The 24,241-nt window shown below is 33.3% G+C and overlaps 1 protein-coding gene across 1 annotated transcript in view; it reads right to left on the reverse strand.

Annotated features, from left to right (window-relative positions):
* The window catches only part of LOC128985630 (glutathione S-transferase-like), a 37,149-nt gene extending 14,008 nt beyond the window's left edge, over window positions 1–23,141 (reverse strand). The window contains exons 1-4 of the mRNA XM_054405358.1: window positions 23,004–23,141; window positions 11,986–12,132; window positions 7,372–7,539; window positions 1,111–1,253 (exon numbers count right to left, since the gene is read on the reverse strand). Coding sequence (XP_054261333.1) covers window positions 1,111–1,253; window positions 7,372–7,539; window positions 11,986–12,127 — 453 coding nt within the window. The 5' untranslated portion in view covers window positions 12,128–12,132; window positions 23,004–23,141. The remainder of the gene's footprint in view (window positions 1–1,110; window positions 1,254–7,371; window positions 7,540–11,985; window positions 12,133–23,003) is intronic.
* Between the last annotated feature and the right edge of the window lie 1,100 nt (window positions 23,142–24,241).

Genomic DNA, 24,241 nt, shown 5'->3' on the forward strand with positions numbered 1-24,241 from the left:
AATGTCCAAAGACTTCAGAAAATGCTTTCCCAAACAGGTTTCTGTGCAAAAGTTAACTTAAACATCCCTTTAAAAAAGCTTAATATTCACTTAAGGTTAGCCCATTTTAAATAATTATTATTTACTGAATAAACATCAATAGATTTTCTCAGTACGGTATATAATCTATTGTATGTACTTAGTTTCACTTACTAAAGTTGACTTAAAACATCAAACCATGAATTATAAATAAAGATGTCAATATTCAAATATTTTGTTTTTAAATTTAAAAAAAAGTTTACATTTAAATAAACCTTAAGCACAGACTTAAGTAAAAAGTTAAGTCAATCGTAATCTATATACCTCTCTTGGTTTTTACATTGAATTGTTGTCTGGCTTTCAGCCCAAATTAGGAAAGTGGCTAACAATTATGCGGAGAGGTTTTGCCACATCCAGCAAACAAACAACTTAGATTTACTGACAACCTGTTAAGACTAATGGGAGGTTTTTTACACTTTATGATTGCGATCACAGTCACAGTCATCAGAGACAGAGTCTTCACCTGTCTTAAATATTTCTAGGGACTTAAAACTTCCTCTGTTTAGATGTACTGTTAGGGTGAATATACTACAGGGTGTCCTGGAACTCTGTACCAATATTTTAGGACATTGTTCCTGAGTAAGAAAAATATCTAATATTTAAATTGTACGGGAGTCCTTAGTTACTCACACAGTCGCCATTTAGTTTTTTCACTTTTTTCCAAATTTAGTTTCCTAAATAACTCAAAAACCGTTGATTTTACAAAAGTTTTAAATGGTCACCATTTGTTTTATGAATTTGAAAAATTTGCATAATTTTTTTTTAGGTTTGTTTAGTTGACATAAATGTTTGCGCAAATTTTTAATTTCGTATCTTTGACCACTTTTTAGAAAGAAAAAAACTACTGAATAAAACGAAATAGTGGCTGTGTGAGTAACTAAGGACATCCGGACAATTTAAATATGATATTTAGATAATATGTTTCTCAGGAACAATGCCCTAAAATATTGGTAGTTGAATGATAGTTATGTACTTAAAAACATAATAATTCATCCCATTTTTAAGCACTGTTATTTCAGCTTACTAACTTACCTTCTTGTTCGCCAAATAACCACCATTTTCTTTTACAGTTTCATCAAGTTTCTTGAAGTAAAATGGGAGCGTCTCTTTAATGTAGGTTTCTGTTCCTGATTTCTTCTTCTCTGCATCAGTTTCCCTCCAAGCGGCATAAATAGCTGGAACATGAAAACATTTAATATAAAATGGATAAATGAAAGATTTAACAGAAGACTGATGCTATAGTTGAAGAAGTTGGTGAAATGAATAAAAATGAGAATAAATAAAAACTGAAAATGGCAAAGTTGGAAAATTATCATCTGAAAAAACTCAAGACTGTCAGAGATTTTGGGTTTTGATGCAAGTTAGAATCTTACTGACGTGGCTCTTGGTACCCAAGGAGGTACTTCACCTCGCCAACACACTGCCTCCAGATTTCTTGATCTATTGCTTCCTCCCCTCTTCTTCCCATTCTTCCAAGGTATCTTCTTACTTGATCTTTGCATCTAAATTGGGCCTTCCAGAAGTTCTTCTACTCTCAGGGTTGTTGAAAAAGGTGTTTTTCACTTAGGAGGCATCATTCAGAACTAAATTTAAATTATTAGCTGCACTTTTGACAGAAGACTGATGGCTATAGTTGAAGTAGAAGTAGTTGGTGAAATGAATAAAAATGAGATTAAATAAAAATTGAAAATTGCAAAGTTGGAAAATTATCAACTGAAAAAACTCAGACTTAGAGATTTTTGGTTTTGCTGCAAGTAAGAATCTTACTGACGTGGCTCTTGGTACCCAAGGAGGTACTTCGCCTCGCCAACACACTGCCTCCAGATTTCTTGATCTATTGCTTCCTCCTCTCTTCTTCCCATTCTTCCAAGGTCTCTTCTTACTTGATCTTTCCATCTCAACTTGAGCCTTCCAGGAGTTCTTCTACTCTTGGGGTTGTTGAAAAGTTGTTCACTTAGGAGGCATCATTCAGAACTAAATTTAAATTATTAGCTGCAAAATGAATGTACTTTGCTGTTTCTTGTTTTCTTTCAATCCTAGATTTTACCCCTTGATACACTCCTGACATATTCACAGCCCTGTCCTTTGCATTTTGACAACACCAAATTTTTCTCCTCAAGACTGTGTATTTTTTTCTTTTTCTAAGCCTTGTCCAGTTTGGTCGCTTACTTCTCTAAAGCCTTTCATTGATTTCTGAACTAGTAGGCCTTCCGGACTCATCCTTAGATATTGACACATATCTGATTATTTGACTCAGTTGATCCGTTTTGGTGATATCTTGAGTAGTATCCATAATAATAGAAAAAAAACTGAGCAAATTAATTTCTTTTAAAATTGTGTTTTGGACTGTTGTTGATAGAAGATTTATCAACTCATTTTGGATTGCCGGACTCATATACTTATTACTTTATTTAGGTACATTTACTATTTGTTCTTGCACAAGATCGTATTTACTCAATAAATCAATGACTGCCAAAAAGTTACCACTGTTGGGTTTGCCTACAACTTCTGTATGACCTCTAAAGGACAAGTTAGAACCTGCCAGAGTAAGAGTGACATTGACAATTCGATCTAACATACTAACCCATTTATTGGTTTCCTGTTTTCAGCTCTGATTTCATACCGGCGTTGTCCATCCGATACACAACATGTGTTCAAATGCATGGCGCTTTTTTCATGTGTATCAATTTTTTTTTAGGCCTTTCCAATCTTGTACTCCCTCGTCTGTCCACGGAGACAGCAATGAACCCTTTCTTTCGCTAAACAACCAGCAAGACAGTAAACTGACTAAAGGCAGTAAACTGTGTAATTTTTCTGTGAATAGCAAAGCCATTCCCTTGAAATTTTAAGTCCAGTTTTTGTTTGAGTTTCATAATATTGTTATAGAAAAAGATCTGATATCTTGGTTATGGGAAAAGGACCGCGAGGTTTGCAGGGACCATTATTATTATGAATTTTTTATCTCGTTCGTTATTTTGTTTCCAAAGTGTCTACGGTCTGTTGGATATTCCTTCTCAAAACTTATCCAATCATGCAACGTTTTGACCGACAAATGGTTACAACAAGAACTGTCACTGTCAATTGGTTCAATTAGATTGTTTTTATTCCCGTGTTCACTAATTCCTGATTCTGAGTCAATATTTACCGTTGTTTCTATTTTATTATTTTATTTATTTATCTCTTTTTAGCGTCAAAATTATCATGTGTTTCCTCAGTAACATAAAAAGTTTCTTCACTTACCACAACATCTTTTTCAATCAGAGTGTCTTGATGTTCTGATGTAGATGGAAAATCACTGACAAGATTTAAAAAATATATATAGGATTTTGGGATGCCTTTGCACTTGTGCCGCATCAACTTGCTGTTTCTGGGCTCTCCTTTTTCGTTTTCCTGCACCACTTAAATGTTCATAACGTTTCAAAATGAAAAAGTTTATATCTCATACTGTAATCACAAAGTCCATCACATTACACACTCAAATAATAGATGTAAACTAGGGGGCAACGTGCACAGAGCAAATTGTTGTCAATATATGCAATGACCCACATTACAGTACAGGCAGAACCAAACAAAGCCTCTCACGACAGGCACCGCTGATGAGTCAACCGCATGGTCTCTATCAAAATCAAGTGATCTACAGTCAGCTGAGTTACACGTGAGCGGGTAGTGGTGGAGGAGGGAGCGGCTGGCGTGTGTCGCCCCGGCAGCAGGCGCACAGCTCCTAACATGAAGCAACACAACCACACGGACAATACACATCATCGGGTGATAGTGGTGGGTGGTGGCGTTTCGTTAACAATATTGTTAATTAAAAGTTAAAACTTGAGTAAATTTGGCAGAATAAAAGTATCTACCAACACATTGTGTTAAAAAAATTGTCAGGAGAGAAAAACATCCGTGAAAGGATCGGTTTTACGGAAGGTTTTAGGAGAAAAGGGTATCTCAACCTCGCGGGCCCCTAAACGACCTGCGAGGTTCAGAAAGAAAAGAAAAAAGAAAAAAAGAATCTCACAAAAAGGAGTTAAATGATACAGAATTATACAAAATATTTACTTTTCTGCGAAACATGAAGTTAGACACAAATCACAAAGTGATGCATTAGGAGGTTTATCAAGTGTGTAGCTTTAAAGTGTTCTATAAATCCAACTGTAAAAAATATTTAAGACAGACAAGACTTTGACAAAAACATATTAAAGAAAACAAATCAATGTGTCGATATGAAACATATTACACCAACCATTGATACACTAATTGTTCAAACGGCAATAAGCTTTTCAGCATGGCTAATTGATCATATTCCACTCATTCTACGTAGCACTCTATACTGACTCTAATATAACAAACACATTCAGCTCATTAATGTTATTATAACTGTATCAGTTTATCACTAGTACAACATTTAAATTTTGCTTCAAATTCGGCCATCTCTTGGCACAAAAATTACGGATTCAAAAACAAAATTTTAAATTGCTATTCTCAGTTCAGTTTAATTTAATTACATCAACTAGATAGACTGTACAAAATAGTGTAACAGAAATTGTAACGATTGTATGTAGTGCCAATTAGAAAATACTCGGATAATTAATTTCATTACTTATTAACATATACTAGAGGTCGTCCAGTGGTCGAAACTCGACCAAAAATATATAATGTACAGACTTCTCTTTTTTCACCCCACACTGTAAATAAAACATGTGATTGGCATTTCTTCTATTTGTTTTGATTTTCTGTTTATATTTCGTTGTTATTTCGTCACCAGCATGACAACCCATAAAGCCCATGTTAATTTTATTCAAATTTCAAATTCATTTTTTGTGCTTATTTCTGAGCCTATTTAAATTTTTAAATGGTTTCTGCACACCTACAGAAAAATATCTTTCTAACGGTATGCGTAGATTTTCCCTGCGATGCACACGAGCTGAGAAAAAAGGTTTTAAAGAAACATGCTTGCCTATTAATATATAGATAGATAGATTGTAGACTGCTGGATAGTTAACCAATAGAAATTGTAAGAGCCATGTTTTTCTGTAGGAGAATAGTTAGTTCACTATGAACATGGATTTATTGTAAACATTTTTTGTATCAACTTTTTTTCTTTTTACCATTCCAGAAGTCAGGTTTAATGAGAAAAGGTTTTTTAGATCTGTTCAAACAATATGATAGGAATGGTGATTTTACTGAGAAGCTTAAAGGATTGGCACATGCAGAATTTTCTGAGCAACGGACAGTTTATTTGCCGAATCACAAATAATGTGGATGGGTGTTGGTGTACCTACTCATCATTTGGGGGACGTTATTGTTTGTCGTTTCTCACTCCAAGTCAGTCTTTTGCCAACATCAAACCAAATAACAGACTGCTCCGAATGTGTGGGTATCTCAGTTTGGAAATCGGCAAATACCAAGACAACTAGTTTTCCACAAGTAAATATTCAGCTCTCAATGAATGCCGCATTCATTGTATGTGTTCCAGTCATAAGAAAATAGAATTGGTGTGTTCAGAAAATTAAGGATTTACTATCACTGGTTCCCTTATTTTTCATCTGGAGGAGCATTTGCTGTTTAAAGACGGTTGTTCTGTACAATTTGATCATGTTATTGTTTACAAGCTAACAAGGTGGAAAAATGAAGGAAATGTCAGTAACTATGGCATGAAGGTGGATTAGAAAAAGAATCTGTAATTAGACAAGTTCCCTATACGTTCATCACTTCCGTGTCAAAAAAACTATTTTCACTGCACGGAGAAACAATCCTTATATACCTTAGGTGGGAAGTTACTGGGAATGTATATTGATAGATCTATCTCCTGATCAATAGGAGTCAGGGTATTTGAGTTGGTGTAACACATTATGAGACAAATAATTGTATAATTGTCAGTTGTGGGCTCAGTAGATACAGTTTTTGTTATCGTATTCCTAGTGAGACCAAATATTGGATGAATAAGAATCTGTTTCAAGTCTTCACTATACAAGAGCCACCTGAAAGGGCAAATGGTATTGGCGAGCTTCAAAAATTTGTCGATTATCAAGAGACAGAGTTATTAGTAGGCAAGTCGTATTTGTAAAACCAACATCCCAACTTGCACGACAAAATTAAGGCAAGAAGTTGTGACAATACTTGCCACCAAGCATTTCGGTAATCCGTAGAGTCAGTTAAAGTCATCGAGAAGAGAGGAATCCCATTGGTGTTGACACCACAAGGGGTGTGTGGTTATTTTTTAATATTATTTACTGTATACAGTACTGTACTTATAGTAATTTATTTATCAGATTCTATTCTCGTTTTAGCGAATTTCCCATATAGGGAATAAGCTATTACCGTAGTACTCATGGTAAGACCTGGACGCGGGACCGATTTTTTTTTTTCGTTTTGAGGTCCCTAGAGGCCAAAAACACCATCCGTTCAAATTCATATATATTTATATATATATATGTGTCCGTCAGCACGATAACTCGAGCAAAAATGATCCGATTTTGATGAAATTTGGTACAAACGTGTAAACGTACGTTTATTCGAACGAGTTCGCGATCCAGCATGATCGGACCATGGGAACGGGGGTTTACGGGGGTTTTTATGGGGTAAAAATAGGTTTTTCCCATTTTTTACCCAAAAACATAAAATTTAGCAATTTCTTTCCAAACCATTTTGTAGAGCTTAAAAAAACAAATAATTTAGTATATTGAAGCGTTATTATGCGCCTAATGGTTACGGAGAAAATTCAAAAAAATTGTAAATTTAAAATTCCCATGTTATTCTTATGGAGAATAAGTAAACTGTTGTAGTTTGCTTGTTTGTGAACATATTTTGATCAAATTTGGAAAATGTTTTCATTTCTTACTAACTTATTCACATTTTACAAAAAAAAAAAAAAAAAAAAAAACAGTTTTACCCTCCCTGATGCAGCAAACCTAAGTACTTGTTAAACTAATTCTATTTAAATCAAGAATAAATGTTATATTTTTATGTAGACATTTCAGTGTAAATCCAATCAGTCAAATGGAAATTCGCTTAGTCTGCAGGTTTGCTGCGGCGGGGGTATTTAAGTTTTTGTTTCAGTTTATTGGGGGGATTGTTACTTAACTTTCAAGACGGATAAATCGCAAAAAGTTAAAGTAATACAAAAATGTATTTTTACAGAAATAATGTAGAATCTGTTTATGCCAGAGTATTTAACCATCACAGTTAGCTCAACTTGTGTTGTAATAAATGTAAAAAAAAGTTAGTAGGTAGTAGGTAATTATAAAAAATCTGTCATCACAAGATTGAATTCAAACAAAAGCAGCAAATTATACTTACGTTGTTTAACATCCTGAAGGGTGTCGGCAATGATGTCAATCTGAAGATTCTCCCAAGCATCCTTGCCGTCAAGTCCTGCCTTGGTAGCGAGGTAGCGGCTGGTAGCTACAGACTGTGGGATTTGTTTGCCATCCTCCTCCAGAACAGGCAACTTGCCAAACGGCATCGCTGCAACAAAGCATCATCATGAAATACTGTCCATCTTAAGGTTCTCACAGGTATCCTTGTCTGTCAGACCACCAATGTGCGGAGTTAGCATTTCAAGAGGGAAGAGGTTAAAGTTGTGGAATTTGGCCTGAAGCACAACTTCGCCATTAGCAAGAGAAAGGAAAAAGGCATTGGAACAAACTTCAAAACAATTAAGGTGGTAGATCTCTGTACTGTATAAGTAAAGAGGTTCCACAATAGTGTTCAAATATGGACACAAAACATTGCCAAAGGGTGGATGAAGACATTACACCCACCCATTACCCATCTTTGCATACATGAAATGAAATACAGAAGAACTGGAAGAAAATCATGGTCTTGAATTGAAAGCAGTGAAGAGTATTGCTAAGTAATACTGACTGGAATAATGATGTCGCCAAGCTTGAGGATCTCATTAAAAATAGTTTTAAGGAACTTAGGGTGTAGAGACCAGAATCCTCCGAGACACTCATTTCGTAAAAAAAGTTGCAAAAGGAATTATTACAAGCTGTAAAGAAAGGTAATAAAGTGATTCCTGGAGAACGTAGATTGCGGATAAAAATTTTTCAATGAAAAGCACAGATTGAAAGGAATTCCAAAATTCCACCAAAAAATTCACCAATAAGATCTATAGTGAATTTTCAATAAATTTTGGCGTGACAGTTATAGAAATTTATAAAAGCAACAACTGTTTAGAATTGAGTGCAATAAGTATTAACCTCAAGAACCCTCTTTACCTATTTCGGGCTTATCGATCCTCCAGGACAAGTCAAACCAGCAATTAATACTCTATCAGACATGCTATCCACACAAAGATTTTTTTAAATGGGGATTGTAAATAAAGACAGGCCAACTGATAATGCAGACAACATTTACTATGAAAGTAAACTGATAGGTTCTGCAGCTAAAAAACTCTTTAACTTTCTGCTACAATGATCACACGTCACCCAAGAAAAGAACTATCTATTGACTGCGTTTGTACAAATTTAACTGAGGAAAAATCGGTTTATAAACCAGAATTTGATTAAGAAGTTTTCTTAATCAAAACAAGAAAACCCTAGACACCTTTAAGGAAGTACTTTCAAAAGAAGAAAATTGGGAAGACTTGTATAAGGCTCCAGGGACTGATGAAGCCCACAAAATATTCCTGACAACAGTTAGAAATATGCATGCCCAAGTAGCCTAAATATAACAAAATTAAATTTTTTGGGGGCAGTTTTTTTGTTTAGATTTTCCGAAGGAAATATTTCAATATTATCACGATTGAAAAAATGATCCAATGATGCCGCGATCGCAGGACATGATTACGACGTTGTCGGAATTCTTGCGTGAACCGTTAAAGGCAATTAAATTTTAGTCCAAGAATCAATTAAAAATAAAGTAAATAATCGTGAAAATAGATTTTTACAGTGGGTTCTAAATGATTGTGTAGAAATTGTACTCACTTTGTGACCTTACATATTTTAGACCAAAATTTCTACATTTCACTTTCTCTCAACCAAATTTTGCGGATTTTTCCGCAGCCACCCTGATATAAAATCCGTGGATTAACACCTCAGAGCTAAATCATCTTGCAGATGTTTGGTTCATCTTTGAGTTACTACCAATCCTCCCAACATAATTTTTGACACAAAGTTAGCATAATTCAACTATAGTCTCTCGTTGCTCCATCACCCTTCTGACCTTGGACCCATCATTACATCATTACACCTCGCATCCAGCGCACTGCAACATTCCCATGGGTTCTCTTGCGTAACTCGGCCTTCATTGTACCACAAGCATCTACCAACCAACACTTAAAACGTCTTGACTGAAGAAAATAATCTGCTGAGTCATAGTCTCTAGTCACAGTTGTGCAGTTTGAATTTCCATTCGATCATTTTGGGTTTAGTTGTTGTGTACCTACTGAACAATTTCAAATACATAATTTGTTGTTGTAGAGAAGAGAACTAAGAAATGATCAACGGATATGCTTTTGATTTCAGTATTGAAGTTAATGTGCGTAGATCGACCTTTTGTTAAGCGTAAATCGGCGTTCCTTAATTTTTTTGGAATTTTTCAACAAACAAGTGATACTTAAGAAAACTGAACCATACATCTAGGAACTATTATTTCGTATGTATATATGGTGGCTTATTAAAATGCTTGGACCTCTAAGGCCGAAAAGGGAATAGTTTGACAAATGTATACATTTTTGAGATGACAACAGAATTGAGAGGCTCGTTGCAGAATTAATTGTTGAAATGCAAATAGCCCATACAAATTCGGATTTCTCTCTTGAAACGTTTTCGTCCCATTAGGGATTAGAACAAAATAAAAACAAGTTTTGGTCGCTAGAAAAAAAATGCCAAATGAACGTTTGCATGTTTAAGTGTTTGCACAGTAAAAGAAAAATCAAGACTTCAAGAAAATAACTCTTAAATTTACCAAAATTTGCATCAGAATTAATTTGCCGTGTTCAATTTGATTATCGCATTAACCAATGCCTGTTTAGTCTTTACTTTAACGAGGTGTTAGCCCGTCCTACGTACGGAAATTCAGTAGTCAGTTAAAACCAAGTACAATTCAGATCAGCTAGTTTACACATATAAAGACAAAGTTTCTTGCGGTTTTAAGTGAAAAATCATATTGTAAACAAATGTTGTGTGACCAAATATGTTTTTATTCCATCATAGGCCTATACGATATGCATTTTAAATCCGATAATTTTACAATAACAGCAATTCTGCAATTTTTACGATGTGAAAAGCGTTGAAGTGAGATTTGCAGCCGATTCGCACAGACGCACACTGTATATGCGTATAGACTTATATATAGTGTATAGACTTAGTCAACGATACCACCTTCCATAGCATACCTGCCTCTTCCATAGTTATTATCACCACAATACAACTACTATACACAATTTCCAGTAGGTCTGAATAGAAAAGACCTAAAATAAAACTATAATCTATATATATAAAATCCAATGTATGTTTGTATATTTGTATGTTTGTATATTTGTATGTTTGTCCTTTATGGACTCGAAAACCGCTCGACAGATTGTAATGAAACTTTCAGGCATTATTAAGCATTATTCAAGGATGGTTTGTGTGAAGTTTGGTGCAGACCCGTCAATAGGGCTCCGCCCCAGTGGCTCTGGAGTTTCCCATGTTAACCTTATGAGTACTCATATTTAAATGGAATTAACGAATCTTAACAGCTGGTGCAACTAAACAATTTGATTCTGTGATGTTCAAGAGCATTAAAAAGTTAATAGGTTTACCAACAGGGTGCAGCACTATTATTTTTTTTAATTTATGACAACAGCTAATTTGCAACCAAAAGGTGAGTGAGCGTAGCGAACGAACTTCAACCTCGAGGCGAGTTAGCGTAGCGAACGAGCTAACCTGAAGGCAAGTGAGCGCAGCGAACGAGCTCCAACCTAAAGGTGAGTGAGCGTAGCGAACGAACTTCAACCAGGACGTGATTGAACCATGCGAACGAGCTCATCTTGAATATGAAAATGAACGAGCATGTGACATAAAACCACAATAGGACAGGACGACGTCTGTCGGGCCAGCTAGTATCCAATAAAATTCACAGTACACATAAATCGTCACACCTATCCTTTATATCAATTTCACTGCATTAATTGCTAAATAAATAAGTGTAAACAAAGAAAATTAAAAACAAAAGCCAATATAATGGTCAATCAGCAAACAACTAACAATGGTTTCGATGGTTTGCATTATAAAAAATTAGCGACAGATATTTAACTAGAAATATTTCTTCAACACAATCTTCCAGAATCTCGTCAAAGTGATGAAGTCTAGGGTTCAATTTACTCCAATCGCCAGTGGATTTTATCATTGTGAGAATGCCGTGACCCTCAAGACTAAGCCTGAAGTAATGTGTAAAGTTCTTCGTAGCCAGATCCTAGCGTTCTGGGACATGAAGGATAAGGGTGGGAAAACTGTATCAGCAACAAACACATATTTTCAAAAATAAGATTTTTTTTTGAAATAACATAAGTTACAAAAACGTTTGATTCATAATTTATACAGCAACAGCAACCATTTTGTTCAGAATTTAAAGGATTATAACATTGTTCGGATCATTTTCAAGAAATTTTTATTTATTTTATTTTATTGGAAAATTACCATTAAAAATCTAAATTTCCAAAAATATAAAAAAATAAAAATAAAACACATGGGAATACTATGGATTAGTACAAACATACCATATTTTTATCAAAATTGACTACATGTGTAGTCTGTGTCTATGTATATACACACACACACACACACACACACTTATACATAACTTTAAAAACCACTGTGTTCAGGGGGCCCAAACTGATACATCCACTCAAACTCGAAAGTTTTTGAGAAAACAATACTTTCTCCACACACTAATGTATGGGGGAAAAAGTAAAAAAAAACTTACAAGGTTTTAGGGCTGTCCACTGTTCACTTCCTAAGGGCAGCCTAACGTCCTCCCAGTCAGCGTCCATGTACGACAACATGAAACGGAGAGTCTCGGCAAGACCCTTGATGTCAAAGTAGTACAACTTGTACTTGGGCGCCATCTTTCCTGAAAGATACTAATGTTAGTTGAAGCATAAAGTTGGAATTAGCATTGATTAACTCTCTGGAACCCTGTATATTTGTTCCTTAGGTCAAAACGATGCAAAAACCACAAGGGTCTAAAATGCCAAGTTTTTTTGTCTGTATTTTTGGAAATTGAACTACAACTTTTGAACCCTATTTTTTTAACAATTATTGTCTTAAAACTTAGAACATAAGTGGAGAGTAACAAGTTTTACCAATTCAAAATGGTAGGCAATTAAAGGTTTGGATCTTAAATATCTTAGAAATTAGTTATTTTAGTTACAAATATTAAGTATAACTTTTTATGAAACTGTATGACTAATCCAACGATGCATTAATGTTAAAATCAGTTCATAAACAGCTGATATTCTAATTTGTGTACGATCGTGGTTCGCCTGGATTTATATTTAACCAACAACAATGGTAATAAAACGTCAATATATGCACAGTCTCATAAACCTTTCTATATAATTAGTATAACGAATTTACAATTTTAGGACAAACAAAATACCACATTGTGTTCCAAAATGAAGAGTAAATAACTGAATTATTAGATGATTATCTAATAATTTGACTGTAAACGGCTGATTGTAATTCGTAAAGCAATTTAAGTAATTATAAATCAGCTGTTTTCACTAATTTGTTTTCGTTATGTAAACAGCTGTGTCAAGTTCATTATTAAGTTTTTATTTGCAGGGGACTCTGCACAATATCTCTGTTTAATAAGTTTAGTTTCCCCAGTATCAATAACATGTTTGACTTGATCTATACGTCTCAGAATGTTTCCATTAGTTCCTAGATATTCCTCAATTAATTTCTGCAGTTTCTAGGATTGGTCACAGTTAAGATATGAAGTTTGAAGACCTTCTTTAGTTCCCAAACAATTTATATGAGGAGAAAATTCCAAGGTTTTATCAGACTTGTTTATAACACTCTGCAATCGTTTCCAGAAATCAATTCCTAGAATTAGGCCTTGGTTCAACATAGGAACAACAATTACAGAATTTCTAGTTCTTCCTTTCAAAGATAAAGGAACAACCATTTAGGTACCTTTGATTCTATGTTTCTTCCCATCAGCAGTTTTTACATTGGATAATCCATTTACTTTTTCTCCGTAAGAATAACATATCGATTTGAAATGTTAAGTTTTTATTTTATTTGTAACCTTTAATAACTAAAATGACGCTTATTTTTTAAGCTATACACGATGGTTTTAATAAAAATTTGGTTGTTCCACGTTTTACAATCAAGGGAATACTATTTTCGGATCGCGGACCACATAAAGGTTTTCCACTGTGTACTATTAAATTCAAAAACAGAAAGCTTTTGACAAAATGAAAGTGCTATAGCATTAACAATATGTGGATAAAGATTACACAAAATCCGGCTGTCCAGATAATTTCTGTTGTGTAACTCAAATGTAAAGTTGAAATCGTTTCTCTAATGAATAATTTACATAAAGCTTAATAAAGTCTTAATGCATGTTTGCAGCGTCTAATTATCCGACCAAATAAGACTTCCGAGTCATTAATATAACTTAAATATTATCATTGGCTTAAAAATATCAATGAACTTATTTTAACATTGAACAACAACTCTTGTATTTATGACCAATTTATATTATATAACGATAATTAAAAAAGTCTATGGAAGTTGTATAATTTGATATGTTAAATATTATATTTTCTTAGTGAGATATACCTCTTAACATAATACAATTTTCTTTAAATTATTCAGATATAATAGAATACTCATGATTACATAATCTCAACATTGGCTATTTTAACATTAGGCCATACTTTAACAAAATCAAATTTTTATACAATATTTTAAACATAATTCTTTCTAGGGTAATTTGAAAATAAGGTCAGGTTCTTAAAAACACTCTAATTTACAATTATAAGTCAAGTACTAGAATTTCAGTACAATCTTTACTGCGTTTCGGATGTATTTACATATTCTGCTTTATTAAGAGGAATATCTCACAAAGAAAATTTATTAAAAAGCTTTTTTGTTCAAGTATGGCCTAATGGTAAAAAAGCCAATCTTGATATTATGTCAAAATATTCTATTTTATCTTTATCTTATTACTTTTGAGAGTGATATTGTGTGAAGAGGTATATCTCACTAAGAAAATATAATATTTGACACATCACATTATACAACCACCATAAAATGTTCATAAATGAAAGAATTGTCCAATGTTAAAATAAGTTCATTTATATTTGTAATCCAAAAATTATTGTATATTCAATCATCGAATTACAAAATTGGTTTATTTTATTCACGTATTCTATCAAAATTTGATTTAGATTGTTCCTTTGGTAACAGATTGTTTACCACTAAATACCAACTATTGTAAGGTTATGTTCATTTTGGCCACGATCTTGAGACTGGACCTATTTTCTCTAATCTGGGATATTCAGACCGGTAGATTAAAAACCAGGCTCCTGTCCAAATGGGCCGAAATTCATTTTCCTCGGGAATGGAATCCTCCTTAATTTAAGTGAAACTAGGTGGCGCCCTGCGACTTCAAGGTGAACTGGATATGACTAAGCGTAATTAGGAACACTCTCGGCCCAAACCTATTGAACTGTGGCAAATTTAACTCGTGTTAGAGGGATACAACTGCAAGATGCTATCTATTACTATGAGTTAATGCCACGAACCTCTTCTTGTGAAGTCCTCCTCTTTAAACATTTAGCCGGGTTTAACGGTTAATCATAGCCTGGTCTAATACAAGGCTGCGGCATAGTTTGGCAACGTCGCACCGGCCGATTGCCGTGGTTATAACAGAACATAAACATTGCGCAGACGCTCCGTTGTGAATGCAACAGCTGTTTTCTGTAGGCCGGGATTGCGGTGTTGCCACTTTGTCTCGTCGCTGCCTTGTATTAGTGGAGGCTATGGTTAAATGTGTCAAACATGTTGTCCTACAGTTTAATTTGTAAATCAATGTTCCAAGTGCTTAATGATTCCACCCTGACTAGCTTGAGGTTCTCGCAAAGTTTTAAAGCTCACTGCTACTATCTTGCCTGAAAGGGTGATAACTATGTCGTGTTCTTACTCGTGCTAAAAATTTAGTTTGGTTTACGTATATTGCCGTATAGTTGGTTGCCTATGAAGCTTATTGTTAAATATTATTTATTTTAAACTTGCTGGCTTTTATGTGATGCATATGCTTCCGAACAAATTTCATGTTGTTTTAATGTTTTTTTTTTAATTTGTTCTCACAGATAAATTTATACACGTTTGCAATTACATGAAATATTATAGCAAACGTATGAGTTACAAAACACCTACAGTATTTAACACTCGAATGTATCAAATACTGTACACTTACACTGTGTACTTACATTATTGGGTTATTAGGAAAAACAAACGTTCCGGTTAATTATAAAACATGTATTGGAAAAATCTCCGTTTTAACATTGTACGGAGTCGCAGATTAATCATTACATCAGATTTGCTGAAAGTTTTATCCACGTGTGATTAATGTTATTGCACTTTCATTTCGCCTAAAGCTTTATGTTTTATAATTTAACTAATCACTCAGTGGAAAACGTAAGTGGTCTGCGTTTTGAAAATAGCATTCCCTTATATATTTCTAAAACAGGGATTACCAAATTTTTATTAAAATCTTGTTGAGCTTAAACAAATATTTTTGTACATTATCGCTTCATTGTAGATATCCAAGGTAACTGAGAAAAAAAACTGCTGCTGGTTTATTAATATATTTTAATAAAATTCGTCAAATTCATCTACCTCATCGTATACTATCTAAAAAAACGTTTCTGTAACAGCAAACCTAGGTGCTCATTGAATATAATGTTACTTTTAATACGGAATAGATCTGACAAGTTTATGGACATATTTTAGTAATAATTCAATCAGTCAAATGGAATTTCATTTAGTCTGCAGGTTTGCTGAGGCGCAGACGGTTGATTCAAACACTAAAACCAGCCTATATTTTCAAGCAATACAGAATTTACCGCTAAGTAGCAACCTTTGAGTTTTAATTTCACCTTGCAAACATAAACATACAAAGGTTCACTTTAAAGTTTTGCCTTGTAACCAAAACTTGTTTTTATTTTGCTCTGAGCTCTAATGGGTCGGAACATTAAGAACTTCTTTATGAAATAAATCTAAATATGTATAGGTTATTCGCACTCCAACGATTTATTCAGCAACGGTCCTTTCCAATTTTGTTGGCACAATTCCAAAATATACACATTTGTCAAACTTGTCATTTTTTGCTCAGAATTCCTAAAAATGCCAATAAAACACAAATTTGTCACAAATTACATGATTTACGTGTTTTTAGATACTTCCTTCATAATACCGGGTGTTTCAAAATGAATTTAGGGATTTTAACGCTTTATAATCTTTTGTATTACCGCCTAAAAAAAAACTTAAAAACCTCAACACTTGTCATGAGATTAATTAGTTTAATGGCTAAAATAGATGAGTAAAAATATTTTGCAATTTTTGAATAAGTAGACTGTATTTGTTTTGTTTACATAAAAGAGATATCACTTACTGTTGGTTTGATAAAGCAACTCAAAGAGTTTTACATAAAAGCCTACAAGTGTTCAAAGTAAGCACCATTCGTAACAGGACACACGTCAAGACGATAGTTTATTATGTCTATATTATGTTCTCTACATTGAAATCGGGGGTTTTCAATTTTTTTTATTTGGACGGCTTTATTAAGTATTTTCAAGACATGTATAATATTGATTTTTAGGACATGTTGTTCTTTTTCAGAGTATTCCCTTCCTCTTTTGTCGATTCCCTTGCCATTTAAAAGTTATTAGCAAAAATGTTCAGCAACCTCCAAGTTTATAGTAGTAAACAAACCGAGTTAGATTTTTTAATCTTTGTACAACTAAATCTACAGTTCTAATGGATCGATTTTGTTAGTTAAGTGTTGTTGGAAAGCTTAAACTCTTCGAGTCAATACCTAAAGGGTTATTAATCGTTAATATAAAGCAATAGGCCTACTTCCCTCAATTGGATTCTAAACTTGTACTCTTTACTGATTGACCTTTAAATACTTCAAAGTAGACTATATTATTTTTGCGTGCTTAATGGAGAAAATATAACGAGGAACACTGTTTCCAAATGAGATAGTTAATTATAGAAGTAAAATCTTATTAAAAATTGCATTGGTGAAAATGAAATGAAACGAAATATAACTTACGGTTGGTAATAATAATATAAATAGAAAATAAATAATGGATGTAATGGATTTTTTTTTCTTGAAATGCTTCAGTAACTGTTGTTTTTAAATTGAATTCATAATTTACATTTTAGTTTATTATGGAATTTAAAAATAAATTGTTTGTTCATGCAGAGAACTGTTAAAGCCAACCAAAATGTCAACAGTTAGATTATGGAGGTTCGAGATATATTTCAAAACCAAATCCTGGTTGATTACGTAAGCAATCCTCATTAAACACGCTCGCAATTCAAACTCTATGTTTCGCCACACAATGAAATGAATATTTAAAATATAGATACACAATGTTCAGAATGTTCTGAGAACAAAATGAAAGTTGCTCCGCCGAATATAATCAACTAATCGATAAACAAAACATTGATAGAATAATGTTTTGAGCTTTCAGGTCATGGTTGCTTGGCAACCACAACAATGAGGGTACGAGAAATAAACTAAATTAAACAGCTGATCGAAAGCTATGATTTTATTGGCCAACAAAATACTTCTTTTGATTACTAAATGAAGTTAGTATAGAAATAGCTGGCGTAAATACTGAGATTGAATTTTACTCAAAGATTGCTATGCCATCCATTTGCTATGTACTTCCACAATTTGTTTGTGGAGCTTTTGAAGTACAGTAAATGTAAATTACGTATTCAATACAGATAAAAAATATGGCAACAAAAAATCTACAATGTTTACATTAGCCTTTTGATGGTTTGTTTGTTATTATTATTTTGACAAATGATAAAGTGTGTTTAAGTGAAAGTTTATTTTGTATTAAATTTTAAATAACATCGATCGTAGAATAGTGTAAACGTGAATATTTCGCAGTCGCCACAAAACAACGTTATCGTCAGACAAGGACATTGCATTGTTAAAAAATGCTTTATACTACAATTTATTTATATTTTGTTCACGCTACAAAGCATGGTTTTAAGTTCCGTCCAAATTTACCAATCCTCTTAACGACAGGCACAAAAATAGCTCGGTCAAGAAGTCAAATTCACCACTTTGTAGTGCTAGCCCAATGTACGCTCTGGGGCCCATTTCATAATAAAGTACAAACTAATATTATTAGTAAATCAGCTGATCGCCCAATGCAAATCTAATGGAAATTACAAGTTACAAGTTGTAACTTGTAGTTTATTATGAAATGGGCCCCTGGGGGTATTTTCTTTGTAAAGGTTTAAATGTGATTGTGTAGAAACAGAGGTTAAATTCGTTTATTTTTCTCCTAAAGTAAGAAATTTGAATAAAAATAACAGTTCCGTGTATTTTTAACAGGGTGAGCTCTAACAAGCAAATAGATCCAACATCACTCAACAACAAGTCTTTATTGCCTTTCGAGGAATAAGTCCAGCAGGAAAATAACTCGTTCTCTCTCGTCTTTTATGCTTTTCTAAACCATCTTACCCTATGGATGTTCTGTTTTACTACCGTATATTCAACCCACTTATCTTCATAACTCATACTTAAAAACTGTGAGCCATTTTTCAATTCTAAATGGTTCACAATGTCTCATATATTTACATGTCATGTTTTAAAATATTTAATACTAGCAGAGTACCCTTCCTTCGTACGGGGTTTGCGTATAAAATAAAATTCTTATTGTAGTTATACTCGTGCTTTGCGTTTGAAATGGGAGAGGACACGGTTTAAGAAAATATGGTTCTTTTTATTTACGGTATGCTATAGTATAGCACATCTACCATAGCTATGATGTTCTACCACTGCACCTAATAGGAAAACATTGTGTATCACAGTTTTTTGTTGCTGCTTTGTTCAAATTAGATGTTGTTATAAATGCCAAAAAATAACAGTGCTCTACCCTGTTGGTAAATCTTATAACTTTTTTTCGGAACGTGAGCTATCATACCAAATTTCAACCCAATCTGACCAGTGGTTAATGCGTGATTGAACTTCAAACAAACAAACTTTCACATTTATAATATTACTAGCAGAGTACCCGTCCTTCGTAAGGGGTTGGCATAATATAAGTATATAGAATGCTTATTGCAGTTATACTCAAGCTTTGCGTTTGCAATGAGGGAGGACACAGTTTGATAAAATTTGCTTCTTTAAATTTACAGTATTCTATAGTATTACACATTTAACATAGTAATAATGTTCTACCACTTCACCTAAACAATAGAGAAAAACAAATGATCAAAACTCTCAAAATATCGAACACATTTTACATGAAATTAAAAACATAAACATAACTGTAAACAATCCTACTTTGACAGTCAGTTTTCATGGTGGAGGGTCCACCATGGTCAGTTCTCATTGCGTATCACAGTTTTTTTTTGCTGTTTAGTTCAAATTAGCTGTTTTCATAAATGCAAAAAAAATATAGAGCTGCACCCTGTTGGTAAATCTTATAACTTTTAATGCTTTTGCATATCATACAACCAACTTTATTTAGTTGAAACAGCTGACTAAATTCTTTAATTCCCTTTAAATATTAATACTCATAAGATTAACATGGGAAACTACAGAGCCACTGGGGCGGAGCCCGAAAGGATTTAAAAAATAAGAATATGCCTATATGTTAATCGGGAATGTGAGCTATCATCATGCCAAATTTCAGCCCAATCCGTCCAGTAGTTAAGGCGTGATTGAACTTCAAACAAACAAACAAACAAACAAACAAACAAACAAACAAATAAACAAACAAACAAACACACAAACTTTCACATTTATAATATTAGTATGATAATAATAGTTTCAAAATAATTTATCACAACCTACGTAACATGCATGTTTACTTTAGGTGGACGGTATATTGTGTACAGAAGTGTAATGGAAAGCTTTATCGATTGTTATGTAAGTTACAAGGACAAAATGCTTTGTACTTGAAAGTTGTCAACAATACTAGACATACTGTCAATTATTTAACTTGGCGTGAATCAAGTTTGATCGTTACGTCATTGATTACTAAGCAATTAATTGAAGTTGTGCATGCCAACACTTCCTGAAGTAAGATTAATGTATTTAATTATTGGAAAAATTCGTACTCAGTCCGCTTTTTAAGGTTTAATATCACAGTCTAAATCATAAATTGAATTCAATCCAATTGTATTATTTTACTTGATAATTTATTCACGTCATAACTTAACATTTTAGAACCTTTTCACCTTTGCAATAAGTAATTGAAAACTGTCAGTCTTATAGCTCAGTCTGTAGTCGGTGAAATAGCTCTTAAATGTTTCGTTTGATGTTGATAAATTATGAAATAAAATATTACAATTAGATGGAATTAAATTTTTGCGAAGGGGAAATTGTTGTTAAATTTTAGTATGACGTAGATAAATTATTGTAGAATATTGCAATTCCATAGAATTTCATTTTGCTGAGGGAAAATAATCTAAAATGTTTAGTTTGATGATAGTTTATTATTAAATTAAATGTTGCATTTCGATGGAATTTAATACTTTACTTTAATATTTTTAATACTGTTCATTGAAACGGCGACCATACAAAGTAGGTATTTTAAGCGAAGTATGAATAGAGATGAGTGGTGCTATCTTGTCCTTATGTGCGTATTTTAACCCAAATATGAGTGAAGGATAAGTGTAGGATGAGTGGCGCGATCTTGTAGTCTTGTTAGTGACTAAGTCCGACATGTTCCTTAGACACAGCTGTTAATTAATAGCCCATACGGCTAATGGCAACTAAGGGACCTACGTTTTGTAGTAGAATACGTACCACATTTTTGCCTTGGTATTAACGAATTAGTCTAATTATTAGGCTAGTACTGAAGATAGTCGTAGTACTCACTATTGCGGATTAACTCCACACCAGGGAGTATCGCATCCACAGTGCATGCCTATAAATATCAACAATTCGTGACCTCCTAGTGGCTGGATTGCAGGAAAACATTTAATTTTTTATTAAGACTGTAAAGTGAAACTTAAAAAAATTCGACTGAGTACGAATTTATCAATAGTTTTAGACTAGGTCTCAGGAAGTTTTTAAATAAATTGCTTCCAATAATTACATTGTAATTGGTGACAATAATTATCGAACTGCACACACTTCAAGTTTAAACATTGACAGAGTATGTTTAATCTATGGTATACATTTCAAGTACAACGCATTTTGTCCTTGTAACTTACGTAACAATTGATCAACATTCCCATTACTCGATACTACCAAGTTGCTTACAGTGGTATACGTAATTAGTGCATACAGAAAAGTGAACTACTGACAAGATCATAAGATATGTAATGCCCCCGTGAAGACGTTTAAAAGGTTCGTTAAAATGTATGAGAAGGTAGAAGTATTCATTTGACTTCAGCACACAGATGCTTAACCCTGTGTAATTAACAAAATTACTTTTGCTAACAAAACTTATGAAAAGTGAGATATTAAGACATGTGTTCATTAAAGCCATAAGGAATTATGTTATGGTCCTATTATCACGTTTTTAAGGTCCGTTTTATTAAGATTTTTATTATAAATTGGGGATTAAACATTTTTGATCACTTACTGCATGAAAGCTGGCGTTTTCTGACTGAATAGTTTATAAGGCTCTAGTTTATAAGAGTATTTTTGTGTGAGGATTTAAAAAATATAGAGAAATATTTAGTGGTCAGTAGCGCACACGTCAAAATTGTTGGCAAAAGGATGAAAATAATTCTACCTCCAGTAATCAAAGTAAATAGTCTCAGCTACCTAAGAGAGAAGCTCTTTACATTAATGGATTTTAAAAATTAAAATACCTTGTGCTATGAAGGAAATGTTTAGGTTAAATTCTCAATAATTTGACAATCTTAAAATAAATTGAAAATTCCAGTATTTGATGAAGACTTTTAAAAGTTAAAAGCTATTTTAGAAAGAAAGGTACTTAATTTTTAATGTATTTCAGCTACGGTACTTTTATGAAATAAATATGAATGTTAAGTGTGTTTGTTGTTCAATATTGACTACTTTAACTTTTACTAAATTGTCTTAAAATTTACCCTAAATGACATATTACAGTTGTTTCATAAATTGTACATTATTATACAATAAGTGTTATTAAGCAACACTCAAATATACCACTTGTAAGAAATACTCCCATAACACCTACGAATATATAAATAACTTTTACTCCAAAACAACTATAAAGGTAACTAAAACTACTATATTTAGGTAATAGCCTACACTTTATTTATCAATTGCAATTGATTTATAACTAAACAAAATCTAAAAAAATTGTCGTATATAAGAAATTAGCGTGTAAACAAGTGCTGCCAGTGCTTCAGTCGGGTTGTACAATAATTTTCGTTGAGTAATTTGTTTTAAATTTAAAGAATAAGTTTTAACTATTTAAAAAAAAAAATATGTAAGGGATTATTATGAACACTTTTATACGATTATTTAAACCAAATCAACACAACGTTTCGGGATCTGAAATCTTTTCCCGTCCTCAGGTGAGGATAAACTTTAAAATTAATTATTTCTACACCCAACCAAAGCTGGACATATTGAGGAAAATATCTTATTCCAGGTATCAAAATTTGTGAGAACGTAAACAATAAAAACTGTCCCCAAAAAATGAACTTCACAGTACTGTAGGTGTACTAGTAATCTATATTGTAGGCCTACTGAAATACAAAACTTCAGGGATGGTAGATAAGACTTACTTTTGGTACTGGGTAGGTTCGGATGTATAACTGATGAGCGAGAATTTGAGTGTATAGTCACTGACTCACTGAAACTCACTGACTACGCTGCCGTGTTGTGAAGGCCTTGCTGTGGTCGTGGCAACCGGCTTGTTACTCGACACGTCACGTGATCCCCCCTGCCCCCCTAGACCCCCCCGGCCCCCTAGATCCCCCCCTGCCCCCCTAGACCCCCCTAGGCCCCCCTACTTATACAACAAAGTGGGCGTTATCCCCTGCACATCCTGTGGTCTTCAAGGTGATACAAGTGAGGAGACAACACGGAACAAAATGCAACTGTTCATGCAATAAGATTCCGTAACTAGTGTCCCTGTTGCTCGAATTCGAGCAATTGCTAAGTATTACAGGCGTTATTTTAAAACAGTCATAATTTCTGATGACTTCTCTCTGATTCGACTCAAAGATTTTGGAAATAATCATGATGTACATAACAGATCGATATAATCACAATTTCTTGTAAATATCTTATCATTTTTCAAAAGCTGATCTTGTTTTTTAGTGTTTTCTACAAATAGTCTTACTCGATAGCCGCATTAGGTTGTCCATAAAATAACGATTATAAAAAAAAAACATTATTTCTATATCTTCTCCTAGGTGGTGTTTTATGACTTTCCTATGTTTCCATAGTTTGCGAATCGGCTCTTTCAATGATAACTAAAAAATGCAGCACAGTGTTAATTCAGTTTTATTTTTAGTATATCAATTTATCCAGGCTCTCTCGCTTTTTTCCATTGTAATATTTACGTCAACCCAAAGTAAAAATTTAATTTCAACCAAGTCAGTAAATGTTTTTAGCAAACTGTTAAATTAGCAAACTTATTGACTGTTTACAATTAACATAATTATGTTCTTCTTTTCACTTTTAATTTCTGACACATGTTAATCTTATGGAGAAATATGAAACTTTAAAGGGCCTCACTCTCTAATTATTTCCCTAAAAAGAAAGTTTCCTGCACAACTTCACGTTACGCACTTTCCAATGAGACCAAAAACATGGTTGCTAGGCTACATTAGTTTTTTTTATCTCAAGGATAAAACAGAACTTGCGGGAATTGAGATCAGCTGATCACTTTTTGATCTATTAATATGGAGAAATTATTGTTCTCGTCATAATTCTCATTGAGCTTTGGGTGGAAATATTTGTTTTTGGTCCTCTATTGTTTTTTTTTTTTTTTTTTTTTGGGTGGGGGGGAAATCAC

The sequence above is a fragment of the Macrosteles quadrilineatus genome, unplaced genomic scaffold (assembly GCF_028750875.1).
Source record: "Macrosteles quadrilineatus isolate MER2022 unplaced genomic scaffold, UCM_ALF_1.0 Scaffold_2__2_contigs__length_208266976, whole genome shotgun sequence".
Classification (NCBI taxonomy): domain Eukaryota; kingdom Metazoa; phylum Arthropoda; class Insecta; order Hemiptera; family Cicadellidae; genus Macrosteles; species Macrosteles quadrilineatus.